General features: G+C 48.9%; 2 protein-coding genes across 2 annotated transcripts; both read left to right on the forward strand.

Annotated features, from left to right (window-relative positions):
• Nucleotides 1-797: 797 nt before the first annotated feature.
• On the forward strand, nt 798-6,663 carry LOC146237645 (immunoglobulin superfamily member 3-like). Its single transcript, XM_084685454.1, has 10 exons — nt 798-954; nt 1,491-1,859; nt 2,104-2,520; nt 2,714-3,118; nt 3,383-3,766; nt 3,890-4,264; nt 4,433-4,831; nt 4,956-5,360; nt 5,495-5,899; nt 6,033-6,663. Exons 1-10 carry the CDS (start codon nt 798-800, stop codon nt 6,290-6,292), a joined length of 3,576 nt encoding a protein of 1,191 aa, XP_084541580.1. The 3' UTR covers nt 6,293-6,663.
• Nucleotides 6,664-8,266: 1,603 nt separating this feature from the next.
• rasal3 (RAS protein activator like 3) lies at nt 8,267-18,264 on the forward strand. The gene is made up of 18 exons (XM_084685290.1): nt 8,267-9,086; nt 10,017-10,156; nt 10,662-10,740; nt 12,341-12,408; nt 12,565-12,653; nt 12,949-13,078; nt 13,306-13,404; nt 13,512-14,183; nt 14,385-14,529; nt 14,913-15,057; nt 15,180-15,416; nt 15,588-15,789; nt 16,116-16,207; nt 16,328-16,655; nt 16,897-17,007; nt 17,358-17,548; nt 17,657-17,741; nt 17,882-18,264. Exons 1-18 carry the CDS (start codon nt 8,459-8,461, stop codon nt 17,942-17,944), a joined length of 3,504 nt encoding a protein of 1,167 aa, XP_084541416.1. The 5' UTR covers nt 8,267-8,458; the 3' UTR covers nt 17,945-18,264.
• Nucleotides 18,265-18,454: the final 190 nt, after the last annotated feature.

Here is an 18,454-nt window from a genome sequence, read left to right on the forward strand (position 1 = left end):
GCCCTCCGACAAGCTAGTCTATTCTGTTCGTTGATTGGTAACGTCTTTTGTCCTTGATCTAACCAATGAGATTAGACCTCGTTAACAAGGAAGTTGGCCTACTAATTGTTTGTGTTAGGCCTCCGCTATGATAACAGAAAACCAGTATAACCAGGAGCCACCTGACTCCCTGGGAGAGCCAAGAAAGCAAATATTCAGCTACACCCTTTTAAGGATGAATTTGACTTCTGCTTTCATCCATGTCACATTTGCCACAAATGCCACATACCCATATTCCTGTTTTGTTAAAGTTAGCTTTGCTACTTCCATGTCTTAGAACAGGCAACATACTATATATTATTCTATAATAATATCCATCTATTCCGTTGAGAATCTGAACAGACAGATTGACAACTGTCTCTCGTACATTACAATACTGAGCGGCTGGCCAGCCACCAAACCTGAATTGATTTTGTTTATTTGTCAGGGACAATGCAGCGTACATTATTACATACATAAATAACAGTATGTTCTAGATGTGCTGCAGAAAAGGTTCTTAGCCAAAAGGCTAATATGCAACCCCAGTCCCTGGTCAGGCCTTTTTCTAAAAAGTGAATCGATATATAACTATAAATGACTAAATGATACGCATCATCCTACCCCTGAAGCAATTGCGTGGGACAGACAGTACAGCTAGAGAAAACAGTCACACGTGTTAGACAGGATCCGTCAGATTGGTGAAGCTCTGCTTGATGACAGGAAACCACACACCTAACTTCCTCTGAGAGTTGCTGGTAACCCAGTAAGCTTGCATTGAAATGACAAGCAGAGGGATTCACGGACAGACAAGAAGTGTGCGTGCCGTGTCCAGGGTGTCGTGTGTTGACCAGGTCCAGATGGACAGCACCAGGTGTTTCCAGGTGCTGATGTGGACGTTCGCTCTGCTGCTTGTCCTGAGTCAGCGCATCCAAAGAGGTAACCATGGACACAGCAAAATTGGAGATTGAAATTGGAGATACAAATGGCAAGATAGAAGATATGCAGGAAACTCATATTGATAAAGTACCCTTAAAGTACTTAAGTATTCTGTAAATGTGTTTTCACGTCTGTTTTCAGAGTCGTGCGACAAGGTTGTCTGTTCATAGTTTGAAAGTTCATAGTTTAAAAAAACAGTTGTCAGTTACTTCTCCCTTCATGTAAATAACTCTTTATGCAGTAGACTGTGTGAAGACTCTCCGTTCTCTTCAGGTCCTGATCCCAAGAAATCTATTTCTTTTACCTACACCAATGATATCAAGGAGTTAATGCAAGTGGGGCATTCACGATCTGATATCAGAGGGGAGAAAACTGGACAATCTTTGAGACCATAAAAGAGGATTAAAATATATGCAGGAATGGCTATGACTCACATTGTGCAATGAACATTCTAGAACGACATCTCCACAGTAAATCTTCTTTCCTCTTCTCTTAATATAACCCTTCTTCTCCCAACGTCTCCCCCATCCATCCAGGCCAGGCAGAGGTGCTTGTCCAGGTGCAACCTGGTCCTATCTACCGTGTGATTGACCACCCCCTTTCCCTCTCCTGTAACGCGACTGGCTTTGCCGAAGCGGCACACTTCGAGTACTTATTCTTCAAGGCCAATAAGCCTACCCAGGAAATCAGAATCATCAGCACAAAGGATCCAGGCTTCGCATACAGCATGTTCATGCAGCGTGTGATTAAGAAGGACATAACTCTGGAGCGCCTGTCCGCCACCTCGGCCCTGTTCCACATCACAAAGCTGCAGGACTCAGACGAAGGCGTGTATGAGTGTCACTCCCCCAACCCGAATGATGAAGACTACCTTGGCACGTACTCTGCAAAGATCACTGTGAAGGGTAAGGATGGATGCAACTTCTCTGGTCTTATCGTTCGTCTTCGGGGCACAATGATTGTCAGACGCTTTTCCCTGCTCTGCCTGTATCACCTGACTGTATCACCACCTGACTGTATCACCTGACTTGAATTATCACAGAAACCTGTTCACTATCAGTAGGCGATAGACCACATCCATATCTGTATCTCTACCAGTACAACAGAGATTCAGTTTTGACATCCAGGTCTCTTATTTTGCTTCCACAGTGATCAAGGACACCTTAACAATCTCCTCCATGAACCTTGCCTCCATGACTGTCTCAGAGGGCGACGCCCTCTCTCTGCAATGCCTCGCCTCCACCAACACGGTCCAGCACACCCACCTGTCCCTCACCTGGTACTTCCAAGGACATGGAGAGGCCTCACCCACTCCCATCATCTCCCTGAACCGGGATTTGATGGTGAGTCCAGGGGTGCTGTTTAAGGGTCGCTATAAGGATGGTCTGATTGGTCTGGAGAAGGTAGGGGAGGCCACCTATAGGCTGAGGATGGCACAGTTGCAGGTGTCTGACACAGGAAGCATCTACTGCCAGGCCCAGGAGTGGATCCAGGAACCTGATCGCAGCTGGTATGCTATCACACAGAAGGACGCCGAGAAGACCGCCCTGGAAGTCAAAGCTAAAGGTGAGAAACGTTTACGTGAACTCGTCGACGGAGAATTTCCACGTATGAGTGTCTTCTTACCGCTCTAGATTTCTGAGATCGTCTCCGGCAGTACTTCAAGCCTTTTTAGGGTTTGGTTTAATCTAATATTACATACAGTCAAGCAACGTAAGCAACGTATAAGACAACTGATGATTCATTTCCTGTTTCTCAGAGGTGACCACAACCCAGGGTTCCGTGGCGGTACATGTTTCCACACCGCAGGCTAAGCTGCAGGAAGGGGAGGAGCTGGCGGTGGTCTGCAGGGTGGAGGTTCAGGGCCAGACGGCCCACTTCTTCTCCCTGTCCTGGTTCAGAGACGGGGTGGAGCTGGCCCACATCGGCCCCACCGGGGTGCTGAGGTTCGGGCCAGAATACAGTGGGCGGCAGAGTGGCGGGGAGCTGAGGGCCAGACGGACTGGCGAGAGAGAACACCTGCTCACCTTGCGGCCAGTCAGAGCCCAAGACCAGGGCGGTTACCTGTGTAGGGTGTGGGCAGAGGAAGGAGATGGGAGTGGCGTCTTCACCAAGGGTGCCAGTCAGGATTCCGGCGTACAGCCAATCAGCATCTCAGCGACACGTGAGTTTGTAGAATTTGAGCATTTAGCGTTGAACGTAAATGCCTTGATTGAACTGTGTTCTATCAGTGTAGGTCTTAGTCGTGCACATTGATATTCTTTCCCTCACAAAGGCACACACCTACAACCTTCCAACTTTCTAGCATATGCTCGCATGCACACATACACACACGCAAACGCACACACACACACACACACACACACACACACACACACACAAACAAAGCCCATAATGAAGAAACACGCTTTCCTTCCTGTGTTGACAGAAAGTGGATTGTCTGTTGCCATGGAGACCAATGACGAAAGTATCAAAGAAGGTGACAGGCTACAGCTCATCTGCAGAGTGACTGGGTTCAAAGGTCGTCTGTCAGTCTCCTGGCAACACATGTCAGCGACAACCAACCACTTCACTGATGTCATCACCCTGAGTCAAGACGGGGTGATGGAGTCAGGGGTTGAGTTTGAGCAGCGTGGCGTCAGAGCTTTGCGTCCAACACCGTCTGACTTCACTCTCCAGCTGAGCGACGTCACACCGGGCGACGCGGGCCGGTACCAGTGCACAGTGTCAGAGTGGACCACCGAAACCAGCAGCAACGCCAAGAAAACTCACAGCCAATCCCAACAGTGCACTGTGTCGGTCACTCCCGTAGGTAAGACAAGTGTTGGAGACTAGAAATACAAACAGACAGATTCATGGAATATGTTGAGGGTGTGGTTCTCATGTCACCACCATCCATCCACCCTCACTAACTCCTCCTCCGTGTCCCTCCCAGAAGCCTTGTTCAAAGTGAAGCTCTACAGCAGAGACATGTCAGTGTCAGAAGGGGGCAGTGCAGAGTTGCAGTGTCTGGTCAAAGGACCCCGTCTCCCCGTCACCGTCACCTGGAGCCATCAGCATGGCGACGCGTCGTCCCCGGATACCATCCTCACAGTGGCGCACAATAATGACATCACCTGGGGAGGGGACCAGAGCAGCTACCAGCTGAGGACAGTAACCATGTCGGATTCAGTGCTCTATGTTTTGCGCATTGAAGCGGCGAGCCAAAGGGAGGCAGGCCAGTACCAGTGTTTGATCTCCGCCTTTCTGCAGAATACCCACAGAAAGCAACTGATCTCAAACGTTTTGGGGTTTAGAGTTCAGCCCCCAGGTAAGACAGGGGCCGGGAGAACTAAGGTCACATCATGTGTGCTCTGTGAAGGACGACAGATTTGGTCATATTTCTCACACTATCCCTTTCTCCAATCCCATTTCCCATCCTCCCTCTCCTCTCATACCCTCTATCTACACTCCCCCTTCTCCTTTCCTCCTCCCCCAGTCAGTAAACTCTCTCTGGCTGTCAGTCCTGCCAACCAGGAGCACCTTGTCAACACAGACGTCCAGATGACATGCTCTGCCCTCGGTGTGACCTCAGAGTCTTCCCGTCTGGCTGTCACCTGGTTTGTCGAGGCGACGGCGGGAACGAACCGAACTCTCCTCAGCTCTGACCGTGACGGTGTGGTTACGCTGGGGACATCAGAGGGCACGGGGTCCAGGCAGCCAATCAGCATGCAGAGAGGCAAGATGAGTTTTGAGCTGACCATACGGCAGGCCAGGATCGGGGACAGTGGGCGGTACCGCTGTGTGGTGACGGAGTGGCTTCAGGATCCTCACAACCGTTGGTACGCGTTGGCTCCTCCCTCCTCCGCCGTCACCGAGCTGCTGGTAAAAGAGACAGGTGAGACACTGTGTAAATAATAACAACCCCATTCATGACACGCCCTGGATTGTTGTGTTTGACGGGGGGGGGGGGAAACGGACGGTGCGCACCACTGATTTTGAGTGTCGTGTGTCGCCACCAGAGAGTGACTTAAAAGTGGACCAGACCGATCTTCAGCTGCAGGTGAGAGAGGGTCAAGACGTGGAGTTGACCTGCACCCTGACCTCAGGGGCGTCCGACCCCGTCCACCTCTACGCCCTCACCTGGTTCCACACCGGCGCTCTCCCCTCCGCTGCCAGAGTCCCTCTGGTTGTGCTGGAGCGCGGCGGGGCGTTGAGGTACCCGGGGAACCACCAGAGGACGAGGGCACTGCACTTCTCCAGGCCCAGTGAGAGCAGCTTCCGCTTGGGGTGGAGGAGGGCGGCGGAGGAGGACAGTGGAGCCTACGCCTGCCTGGTGGAGCAGTACCAGCTCAACGCCGAGGGTGGATGGGAGATCAGGGCCTCTAACACATCAGGCACCACCAACCTCACTGTGCGGCGCCCAGGTATGTTTCACATCTCACGAATACAGTTCAACAATGCCATGATGCGATAATACACAATCTTAGTAAACCGTTACAACCTCGGAACTAGAATATGTACACTAATCTGTGGTCTGTGCGTGTACTCGTGTGTCTAGAGAGTAATCTGCGAGTGCTGAAACAGGATCGTCACCTCAACCTGACCATGAAACCCCCGGCTTTCGACGTCAGCTGTAACATCACCTCGCGCACGAGCCAAACCTCTGAGCTGCAGGTCACATGGTTTATGCGGCAGGCCACGGGGGGAGAAAGGGAAGCCACTCTCCCCATCTTCCGAGCTCACCGAAACTTCACCCTGCACGACCTGAAGAGGCCCGGCCACCACCTGAGTTTCGGCCGACCGTCCCCCTCCCTCTACGCCCTGGCTGTCACCATGGCTACCCCCTCGGACAGCGGCGTGTACCACTGCGAGGTGGAGGAGTGGCTGCAGTCTCCGTCACTCTCCTGGAGGAGAGTGGCACAGGACAGGTCTGGAGATCTGACCGTCAGCGTGCATGCGGAAGGTACACACACACACACACACACACACACATACACAGACACATACACACACAACCACACACACACACACAAACATCCCGACGATGCCTTCCAAATCCACCTGATCGCTGAGCTTCCCCCTCTGTGTGTCTTCAGGAGCTGTGCAGTCGGTCTCGGGATCAGAGTGCCTATCGAGGACCATACTGGGCGTGCTGTTACCCGTTGTCTGTGTGCTGGCCTTGGTAGTTGTTGTTTTAGCATGGAGGCTGAAGGGGCAGCCGCAATCCAGAAACAAGAAGCAGGCCAACTCTCTGTGGGCTGAAGAAAACCCACTAAAGTCCCAGCCAATAGACCTAGACAGTCTACCCGGAACAGTAGACCTAGACTGTCTACCTGGAACAGTAGATCTGAACTGAGCGCGAGCAGAAGGGACGCAGACAGGCGTGTCTCCATCCAGCGATCACCGTGTTCAGTGTTGGACAGGAGAAAGACAGGAAGTCATACTGAGACTGTGTTAGAATAAACGTTTTCACTTAGAAGACGCTTGTATCCAAGCAACATACAGGTCAGGTTATTTTTTTGTAACCTCTTGATATGCAGTAGTATGCACTTTTCACTTAGCTCCACCCCCCTTGTGAGCACATGCTGTGGCAGACCCAAAGCCAACTTTACATGAATGTGTTTTTCAGTGTTCATAGGTACTGTAAGTGAAGATTTACCTTTATTTCTAGATATTTTCATCATTGAATTTGCCTGTTTTATTTTGCAATAAACGTTGCTCAAAATATTTGTTGGTGGAATCTGTTCTAGATCTGTTCGGATTTTGTGTTTGCATCTGTGTGTGTTCCCTACAAGTTTCACAGTGTCTGTGCATGAGACAAGTCACTTTGTTGTCAGACAGGAGGTTGTGGGTTTTCTGCTGACGTGTGGTCTGAAAAGATCATCAAATGTTGCAACAGATCGAAAGACAGACACGCACACACACTTTTTGGTGTCTGAAAGGTAAACTTTTGACAGATCAGTAAAATGTCTCTCTCTAGTGGTAAGAAAAAGGTTGTGTGATATGTTTTTATGTATATTTCCTTTCCGAGACGCTCACCTCAGGCTGCAGTACATCCACAACAGACACTTGATGTCCACCATGCACTGCAAATGACCTGTGGAATCGTCGATCAATGTTCAATGTCAATGAAAGACCAACACAGTATCTCTGAAGTCGTTAAGATAAGGCTGTCTTTGACATCCCCATTCCAGGTACTTAGAACCCTGGAGGATGCTGACGTAGAACCTTGAGTGACTGCTCTTCATGCTCATCAAGCCATATGGGTTACTGTATACTTCTTCACGTAGCAGACTTTTTTATTCAAAGAGATGTACAAACTGTTCATGTCGGAGTTACGACTGATCACCAAGGACCAGAAGGGCACAGTTATAACAATACATGAATCTGAGAAAAGTGGCTCTTCATGAAGCTGCACAGGAAGACATGAGCAATGTGAGCTACTGAAATACTGAAATGTGCAACAGGTGTGTCAATGCTGACAGAGTCCTCAGCAGAGGAAGTGGTGGTTTAGTCAGAGAGATTGAGAACGTGGTCGACAGGAAAGACTGCATGCTTGAACAGGAAACTGAACCCAGCGGTATCTGAACCAAAACCCCCACAGCAGAATCTGAGCCATTTTATATGAAAGATCCCATAGACACTGATGTTTTCTGTTGGTGCTCACAAAGGACACAGAGAACGGTTTAACTGTTTGATAGGTTTATCGTGCATTGTAGAAAGAAGTGTACAGTACAAATAGAAAGGAAGAAAAAGTTGACGACCAAAAGGGTGTGAAATCTCTGAAGGGTTCACCGGTGGTCATAATCAAACATGCGATGTCTTGATAGCATTTTTTTTTAAATAGAAAAGACAGAAAAGGGTAGTGAAACTAAACACTGACTGTCAGAAGGATATTTATGTTTTGAGCTTCACTTATTTCTGATGAGGTCAGTTCAACAACTACCTCCTCTTTTGTGCTTGTCCTGTCTCACTTTTGAATCATCACAATAAAAACTGTTAAACTTGACTTCCGTTGCGCGTGAAAAGTACTGGCATGGTAAGACAGCCTATTGTAACCCTAAACCCTGGTGTAGATAGTTTTATTTGTCCCATTTGTCATAAAAGGTGCAGTTGTGCAGATTAGAATTCCAAAAAAGAGTTCATTGAAATGTGGTGACAACAGTGGGTGAACTGTTGTGTGTGTGAAAGGGTGTGTAACACATCCGCCAACTAACACTCTCACACACACACGTTGTCAGATGATATTTCCCCACACAGGAAGCCAGAGACGCACGTTAGGACCTGGCTCTGCATCGTGTTGCCGAGGCAGACCGATCACTAGTCATCTCGTTGGTAAATGTTAGGTCTTCAGTTGCTCGGGTGTGAATCTGGCTAAGGAAAGAAACAGGAGTATTCAGAGGTATGTTGGGAAGCATGCGTATTCTCACATAGCTGTTTCTTGACACGTTTTTCGCACTTGTTGGTATCCATCACTGAGCACGGCTGCGACATCGTACAGTTCCTCGTTCCCAAATTTTACATGGGAACCAACAAGGACACCGATTTTGAGCAAGCAGCCCCACAGCAACCTGAGGAGATGGGGTCCGCCGAAACGGACAAAGACCCCCTGACTGAACCCAATCAAGCCCCCCCCGCTGAGGACATTGACCCCCTCAACACGTACAAATGGCACACGGGCGCCAAGGCAACCGCTGACGGGGTCAAAGGGGAAGCCGGAGGCACGTCAACAACGACGACGACGCTCGAGAGAGTTGAGAAGAGCTGCTCCAACAAATGGGGAAAGATGCAGAACTGGCGCAAAGCCCTGAGCGAGGACACCGGAGACAGGGCCTCGACCGCCACCGGACGAGGGGGAAGGAGTGAAGGGCCCAAGACAGAGAAGGCCGCGGGCAGTAAGAAGAACCCCTTCAGGAGAGCTCTGTCAGAACCTCCCGGGTCCCTCTTCTCGGCTCTGTCTTCCTCCGCCGGCGGCGCGGCGGCGGTGTCCGGCTCCAGCCAGGCTTCAGGGGAGGCGCCGGGGTCCTCCTCCATGGACGTTCCGCCACAGAGGGGCGGGGCTCTCTTCAGGAAGTACCTGAGGACCGTCTCCCAGAAGCTGAAGAGGCCCCGGCTTCAGAGTCGGAGCAGTGCCCCAACACTGCAGCCAGGTGAGGGGCTAGACGTCGTGTTCGACGTGTGTCTTGTGTTTCAGTGTGAGAGGTTTTGACTGGGCACACACTTACGTTTACCTTGGAGTCACAAAAGGGTGTCTGGGACAGTGCACAGAGGGTACAAATGCACACACATCTCTCTCTATTTCTGGATAAAAATGCGACATCTCATAAGCAGTAAATGTGAGTTTAAAATGGATGTCGATTACGTATGGCTAAAGCGACCAAGCTATGCTTTCTCTTCAAGGACTAGGCTAAATGTAGAAAGATTTATAAAGATCCAACAACAACAAAAGAGGACAATGAAAAGGATATTTAACCTTGATTATTCTTAGTAAAAGGAAGTATTTGGTATTGAAAGAGAACATATACCACAAAAAACTGAACAGGATGTGAGTGAGGTCTAGGGTTCTGCGTTTGGAGAGGAAGGAGGAAGATAGCATCACAACAGTGCTGGAAGGTCAAGCTATGGGAGTGGCCATGCGTTGTAGCAGATAACGCCATCATGCCATAATTACTCTGAACGAAAAACAACAGAGGGTCAGCATGGGCACTCGATTGGTCTATCCCTCAGAGCAGAGATAGAGGATTGAATGCTTTCATGTTTAAGTCCATATAAACACACAGACTGACTGACTGACGGTGCATGGACTTACACTCGTTCTTGTGAGCACGTGGTGTCAAATCACCACAACCAACTGTATATTTCTGTTCTTATTGTGTGTGTGCACGTGTGTGCGTGCATGTGTGTGCGTGCATGTGTGTGCGTGCATGTGTGTGCGTGCACGTGTGTGCGTGCATGTGTGTGCGTGTGTGTGCGTGCACGTGTGTGTGTGCGTGCATGTGTGTGCGTGTGTGTGCGTGCATGTGTGTGCGTGCGTGTGCGTGCATGTGTGTGTGTGCATGTGTGTGCGTGCGTGTGTGTAGATGCAGGTGAGGCAGCAGCAGCCTCTGTCCCAGTGGAGCTTCCCAGGCTGTCATGGGTCCCCCCACAGGAGGTCCCCCTGTGGGACATCAGCCACTGTCACCTGGAGGACGGCCAGATCCTCATCAGCCCGGAGGACGAGGTGAGCGTTCCACCAATACACACCAACCAGGAGTCAGGTGGCTGAGCGGTTAGGGAATCGGGCTAGTAATCAGAAGGTTGCCGGTTTGATTCCTGGCTGTGCAAAATGACGTTGTGTCCTTGGGCAAGGCACTTTAGCCTACTTTCCTCGTGGGGAATGTCCCTGTACTCACTGTAAGTCGCTCTGGATAAGAGTGTCTGCTAAATGACTACATGTAAATGTAGACTCCCTCCCTAACCTCTTACCATCATTATCATAGGCCTTGCCATTTTCACTCATATAACAACCTGTGTAACAAGAACTGAACACACACACACACAGAGCAGTCGTGCAGTGCATTCTTAATGGTTTACACCATGTCCAACTAAACCAATGAGACATGCACTTCACAAATGAAAGAAAAAGCCTTCCTCAGCTTGGCCTTTCACACAGATGGCTTGTCTCTAAGTGGTGTGTGTGTGTGCCTCTGTGTCTTTCTCCTCGCTCCTGCTCCTCACCATCTCAGCCCGTGATGTGGACCCGCAACAGAGTGAGCAGCTGCCTGTCCAACGCCAGCATGCAGAACCTCACGGACACCAGCACCGGTCAGACGCTTGTCATATCATAGACACACGCGTGTTAACAACATGGAGACATGTATGTTACTGTCACAGGCACGCATGTTACTATCGTGGCCATTAGTGTGTTCATAACATAGACACACATGCAGTACTGTCTCAGACAAATGTTTGCTGCCGTCATAGACACATGTTGTTAACGTAGGATTCACAAATGTTACTATCGTGGACACGTGTGTTCAATTGGTTTAAAATAATTTCACAGAAATATCTAATTAACGAGAGTCAAATCAGATGAGTAAAAGCCATCAATGGTCTAAAATTACAGCTTAATGAGTTGGTAGAGACAGACAGACACACAGAGGAAATAGCTGACGTGATTATGCGTGCGAGTAGCTTTCAAATTGCTTCCTCAAAATGTTGAGATGGGAGATAGCATCATGCCTGGGTGTTCCAGCAGACCGATGGGGGCCAGTTGAGTGAAAGCACAGCTCTCCACGCGTGCATCTCCATGCTGGAGATCTGGTCCTCGTTGGTCAGGACAAACTCGGGGAGGTTCGTTTGAGAGGAGGAGGGGGGGGGGGGGGGGTGTTAGAGGTCGTCCTCTGAGTGTGAGAGGTGTGGGCCGTTGTTCGGCTGGACCTGCACGGCCCAGGAGGGCTCCACTTGGAGAGGGGGAGCATGAGACAAGGCAGGTCCTCGGACGTGTGCTAGAGATCACAGGTTCCACAGGTTCCACAGGGGCCTCTGGTTCCAAAGAACACCGTTTCAGATGAGAGGCTTCAGACGATGGTTGGTGTGTGGAGGACCTCTGGGTAAGCAGAAAAGTCCTGTTTAAGAAGAAGGAAATCTCAAACGTTATCGATCTATTGTGAGAGTGGGTCATTTCTTGAGATTGTCAGAACGGCATTACACAGATATAATGTTATTTACAATTTTATTGTATTTATTTGATATGGTTTAATCATATTATTTTTGTATTTGACTTATATGATTCAAGCAGGTGTGATCCTGGATGTCCTAGAGTGGTTAATGGAGTTTTCTGTTACTAGCGCATTTTCATCTCTGTAGTGAAAGCTGAAGGCGCAAGTCTCCTGTGTGTTGCCGTGGCACCAGCTCGTTAAAGCTGCACAAGCCACATCCTGTGTGTGTTGATGTGCAAGGAGGCTCAGTTATCAACTGATTTTGATCGCAACTACATATCTTTCTGACTGGCGTGTGAAGTTTGTAAAACATGGACAAAAACTGTTGAGATGAGAGCAGCTAACTATTTTGCATGCATTCAATTGTACGCATTGTACAAATGAAATATGTTATTATTTTAGCATAGCTTACGGCTAAGCGTGGCCCTTTAAGCATCGAGTAATTAGGAAGTGTACTGCACTTCCCATTGTGGTTTTAGAATGTGCAATTGCTAAGTGAGTCAAGGACCTCTCATTACTCACAGAAAAACACACGTATGCACAAGTAGATGAAAGTGTTGAAAAACTTGATTTACTACACGAAGCGAGACTAAACAAATCATAAATAAATACAATTCCACATACAAGTGAGCTATACCATGTGAATTAGTCTGAATTAAAAACGCTAATGTTGTAAATTCAATGTTTTATCCTTTGACTTACAGAATGCAGCCCTGACAACGTGGGCCCTGCTGGTGGGCCCAGACTGAAAAACCAAGATGGCGGCGTGAGGGTATGGGATAACATCAAGCACACTCAAGCTCCGTACATGACCATACACATCAACTTTGTTTACTGCTGGCCTGACTTCCGACCAGGTCTTCGACGTCATCTCTACTTTTCATTCCCTCATCCAAACATCACCACTCTCTCATTTTCCAACCTTCAGGCCTTAATCAAACGACGTCTTGAAAACCGAACGAAAAGGAGCAACAGTAGCACCCAGTTGAACACCGTTGGGTTAAACAAGGGAAAGAGGTAGGTTGGCATGAGTCACTGGTCATCAGGAAGGATGGGTGGTTGACTTTACGGTAGCTCCAAATCCACAGAGGGTCATTTCCCCCAAAAAAGCTACATTTGGAACTTTTTTGTGTCCATTTTTTTCTTCATCATCACACCATCCATTTCACATGCCTGAACTAACCATGGAACCAGGCTCGTTAGAATGTACCCTATCCAAAATGGTCACCGGCTGTTCACAGTTAATTGAACAAGTGAGCTTTTTAATGTCTGGAAATCGATGTGGTTTGAATCTGCTTGGTGTTTCCACCAGGGTCTATGGTTCCCGGGAGTCAGTGTCCATCCCAGTCAGCGCTGCAGGGAGCCTGGACCTGAGCGCTGACACCAGCATCGTCATCAGACCCGTCCACAGCTCCATTCTAGGGGAGAAGTACTGCTTTGAGGTAGGACTTGACCTTTGTCTGTATTTTACATTTTTGACCCTTTGTCAAAAACACGATCCCACAACATCAACTATCCTTCCTCTGCAGACAGCTATCATAGATAATCTTAACCCTACCTGTTATAGTTAGACAGATATCATGTTATAGTTAGACAGATATTATAGATAACCCTAACCCTACCTGTGATAGTTGAAGAGTTTGCTAATTGCTCAATGCTGTCATACTAGGTGATCAACTCAGAGAACAATCACTGTTTTGGATGCACCTCCGCCGCAGAGAGAGACCGCTGGATTGAAGACCTCAGGAGGGCTGCCCAGCCCAATAAGGTAAAACCAAATATTTCAGAATGTCCATTTTTAGTGTCGGTACATACCATAACAAATTGTAAAGGAAGTGATCTCATTCTCCGCCCCACAACATTTGTTCCTACCAGGACAACATTGAACGAACAGAGAACTCCCTCAGTCTGTGGGTGAATGAGGCCAAGGATCTGCCCGCCAAGCGACGCTACTACTGCGAGCTGCACCTGGACGGCACTCTGTTCGCCCGCACCAGCAGCCGATCCGTGGGCAAGTCTGCCAACCGCTCAAGCCCGGCTGGGGATGGCTCTGCTGGGGCTTCCAGTAGCGGACAAGGGGGTGGTGTGACCGGAGGCTGCCAGCTATTCTGGGGCGAGTTCTTCGAGCTAGATAACCTTCCGACGTTCTCCCAGATCATCCTGCATCTCTTCCGTGATGAGGACCCCAAGAAAAAGCGCCACTCCCGGGATGAGGCCAGCCTGCACCCCCTCGGCAGCGTTGCCATATCCCTGGCCGACATCCGTGGGAGGGCCTACCAGGAAAAGTGGCACCCGATCGTTCCCTACAAGACGTCAGGCACGGGAGGGTCCAAGGAGCAACTGGGGCCTCAGGCTTCGCTCCGAGTCAAGGCCCGCTTTCAGAACCTGCAAGTGCTGCCCATCGAGAAGTACAAGGAGTTTGCGGAGTTTGTGACGGTGGACTACTTGGGGATGTGCGGTAGTTTGGAGCCTCTGCTCACCGTCAAGGAGAAGGAGGAGCTGGCGGGGGCGCTGGTGCATGTCCTTCAGAGCATCGGCATGGCCAAGGTACACCAAGTGAAGAGGGCCCCAGAGACGTCAGCCTGATCTGCACCTGCACAGACACCTTTAGTTCCTCTTACAGGCATTTTAAATAAATGACCTTCAAAATAAAGGTCTCTAGGAAACTAGATATAGACACGTTCCTCGTCTGTATGAACCTTTGTTTGCTCTGATAAAAGCTCTCAGAGTCCTGTGTTTGTGTTTCAGGAGTTTCTGATAGCGCTGGGCGGTGCGGAGGTGGAGCGTCTCGGTGAGAAGGAGGCTCTGATCTTCAGGGAGAACACTCTGGCCACCAAGGCCATTGACGAGTACATGAAACTGGTTGGACAGAAGTACCTCCTTGATACCCTTGGTAGGGATGCTGTGTGGTCTAATTTCTTTTAAAAAAAAAACTTTTTAGGTGTATCTTGGGAGTCAGGTGGCTGAGCGGTTAGGGAATTGGGCTAGTAATCAGAAGGTTGCGGGTTCGATTCCTGGCCGTGCAAAATTACATTGTGTCTTTGGGCAAGGCACTTCACCCTACTTGCCTCGGGGCTATGTCCCTGTACTAACTGTAAGTCGCTCTGGATAAGAGCATCTGCTAACTGTAAATCCTTTGGCCAATTGTTGAAATCTGTTACAACACCGTGATCAATACGGTGCTCTCTGTTAGAAAGGGAGGACAGGCAAGTTCATCCCTTCCTCCTTTCTCTTTGACTCCCTCTCTCCCTTTCTTCCTCCCCCCCATCCCTGCAGGAGACTTCATCACCCGGCTGTATGCTTCAGTGGAGAGCACTGAGGTCGACCCTCGTAAATGTCCCGCCGCCGACCTACCAATCAACCAGAGGCACCTGAAAGAGAGCTGCGAGGAAGTGGTGCAGAAGATCACCGAGATGCACGGGTAAGCAAGAGAGCGGGGCCATTTTCCAGGGAGAGAGACACCCACCTGTAACGCGAGTCGATCCGTGACAGAATCGTGTCAAACTGTTTCTTCCTCTTTCTTCCTTCTCTTCTCTGATGCAGGTCATTTCCCGAAGAGCTGAACCGGATCTTTTCCAGCTGGGTGGAGTTGTGCGAGTACGAGGGACGACCTGAGATTGGCCAGCGCCTCATATCCTCTTCGTTGTTTCTCCGCTTCCTGTGTCCGGCCGTCCTAAGCCCCTCCCTGTTTGGGCTGATGCAGCCCTACCCTGAGCCGGTCACCCTCCGCACCCTCACTCTCACTGCAAAAGTCATCCAGAACCTGGCCAACTTTACCTTGTGAGTGTGTCTCTCTTACCCTGGGTAGTTTAGCTTGTCTCGTCAGGCTTCATAGACTAGACAAATTCCTACAGTCAAACGGCGGTGTGTGAAGAACTGGCATGAAACGCCTCAGCTTCACAGTGTCCCAAATCTCCATGCCTATCACCAACCCACTCTGTTTCGATGCAGGTTTGGTGAGAAGGAAGAATACATGCTCTTCATGAACGACTTTCTCCAGGAACACTGGGAGAAGATGCGAGCTTTCCTTCAGACAGTGTCCAACCCAGACGGAGACATCCCGATGACTTCCTTCGATGGTTACGTGGACCTTCCCCTGCGTCTGGCGGTCCTCCACGGCTTGCTGGTCGACATCATATCCCAGATGAAGCCGGTAGGCCAGGTCACATGCGAGCCTTGACTCGCTCGATTACTTTGTATAGAGCCAAAGTCATTACAAGACCAATACTAGAGAGCCCGTGAGGTTTTACATTTACATTTAGTCATTTAGCAGACGCTCTTATCCAGAGCGACTTACAGTAAGTACAGGGACATTCCCCCCGAGGCCAGTAGGGTGAAGTGCCTTGCCCAAGGACACAAAGTCATTTTGCACGGCCGGGAATCGAACCAGCACCCTTCTGATTACTAGCCCGATTCCCTAACCGTTCAGCCACCTGAGTCCTTAAGTGCGGGCTGACATGATGATATTTTTTTTCTCAGGATACAATAGACAAACTCCATCCTCTGCCTTCAATTCTGAACCAAATAACAGAATCCCTTGGCCCTGATGCTCCACGGATCACAGTTAGAAGGTGAGAAGCTCGCCTCCGTCCTTCTAATATGTACATCGAATGTATTTGCGTGTGTTATTCATATGTGTTAATGCACTGTTTTGTATACATTTTTTAACTGGTCTCCTCTTTGTCTCATAGCCACACAGGGCCATCAAAACCAACATATGTACCCCCAAAAGACCTGGGAAAGTACAGTCCTCTCCACACCTCTCTCCAGCAGCTGCCCATCGACCAGAAGAGCAGCCAGGGGAAAGATGGGTCCGAGAGGGGCACAAGAGACAGAAGGAGTGTCCGGGACAGGAAGCCAGTGTCCAGGACGCAGAGTGCCCCACACAGGAGACCAGCGCAACCCAAACAGCCCCAGAAGAGACAGATCAGCACCGAGGATCTGACCGTTGAAGTCAACGCGCCAACTGAGCAGGACACGGGGGCCAATCCTCCTCTTGATATCTCCTCGCCACAAAATGTGAGTTGTGTGAGGAGAAAGAGGTCTAATAGCTGTCCTTTTATCCTCCCCCCCCCCCAAATGTGTTAGATACCACCCAATCTGTCATGCATAAGGGTACGCAGGTATGCTTTGGGTCCACTTGCATAACATGGACATGTTATGTCCAGTAGATATAGTTCCCCAATGTGATGTCACCCACTGCAGTCATGGGGTGGTTGAAAAGGTTGACTTCTAAAAGGTGACCCGTGTCTTGTTTCAGAGTGTCAGTGTGAAGCAACCACCTGCTCCAGTGCCATGGATCAAAGACAACCAGCACAAGGAGACACACAAGATGAAGGCAGAACAGGAGCAGGTTAGCCTATTGGACAAGGTAAGGCTCGTTAGGTTCTTCCAGTACAGCAGATTTGTCTTTTTGACTGAGTTTTTGTGTATAGAAAATACAATTTATATTTACTTGATCTTAATTTTGCAGCATATAGTAAGTACAGCAGATAATCAAGGATCAGAAGTGCATAGTTTAAACAGTATTGCAGTGATTAGAGCCAAGGAATGGTCAGTATTATTCCAGATATAGAGCAACAATAACATCTCAACTTTTCAATATTGCACATGTTGGAAGGTAGTACTGAGCGAACCTATTCCCAGCAACAAACTACTGAAATACTGCTATCCTGACATTTTTGCTGTGCAGTGACGTGACTGTATCCCAATTTTACCCAGCATGCCGAGGAGCTGTCAGAGCTCCGCCTAGGGGTGGAGCAAGTGACAGAGCGTGAGCTGGAGATGGCCAAGCGCTTAGAGGACTTCATTGTCCAGAGCCAAGACCAGAATGCAATGCTGCAGGCTGAGGTCAGTGAGCTGCGGAACCTGCTGGCCGTCCGTGAGGAACAGCTCGCCAGTGCCACCTTCAGGTGAGGCAGACAACCAATTTTGAGAAATTGCTAAACTGATGGGCAGTCTGTGTTTAAACGTCGCACTGTTATTGACTATTTGGCTTTTATTTTTCTGTCGGGCCAAAGACTTGGGGTTATTGAAGAGGAGAGAGAGGAGGATGAGAGAAAACTTAATGTTGCCGTGGCAGCAGCTGAACGATTGAATGTACTGGTAAGACAGAACTTTAGTAGAAATGACATGTTCCATCAGCATACTAGTTCAAAGAGAGAGTCCTGCCACACAAATATTGATAACAGCAAACGTGAACTGAAGATAATGAAAGAAGGATCTTGGTGTTATTGTGTTCCCAGGAGGAGCAGTTTGCAGATCTTCTGAAGGAGCACAGCGGTCAGAACAGCATTCAGCTGCCATGACACACATCAACATCAACTGAACTTAGATTAAAATGATGACACCGGGTGTTCAATGGATTAACCTTCTGCTGTTCTTGGCTGACAAATGATGTTGAATTCATCATTTGTAACCATATGAGGCACCTTTTGTTTATATTGTTCAGTGTAAACATTGAGGTTCATTAAAGGTAGTTCATTGTGTGAAAGAATTACAATCTCTGTCAAGAATGAATTACATGGACCCTAATATTTCATTAAGTGTTACAAGTTCCATCATTTCGTGTAAGCAAAAAAGTTTGACGTTTTTATGAACACACGGGTGGGCTGTTTTAATAAATTTTGTGCTAACCTAATGAGAGCTCACCAACTTTTCTCCTGGCAGGTTTCCGCCATGTCAGATTCGTTACAAGTGACTTGTACTTTTAGTTAGTGATGTTACGCTCGATAACTATGGAGTCAAATTAGGGTCAATAATAATTTGCAGGAGCAGAAAAAGATTAGCAGGAGCAGAACAAGATTAGCAGGAGCAGA

Source organism: Hypomesus nipponensis, chromosome 21 (genome assembly GCF_054491055.1).
Source record: "Hypomesus nipponensis isolate SF chromosome 21, ASM5449105v1, whole genome shotgun sequence".
NCBI lineage: Eukaryota > Metazoa > Chordata > Actinopteri > Osmeriformes > Osmeridae > Hypomesus > Hypomesus nipponensis.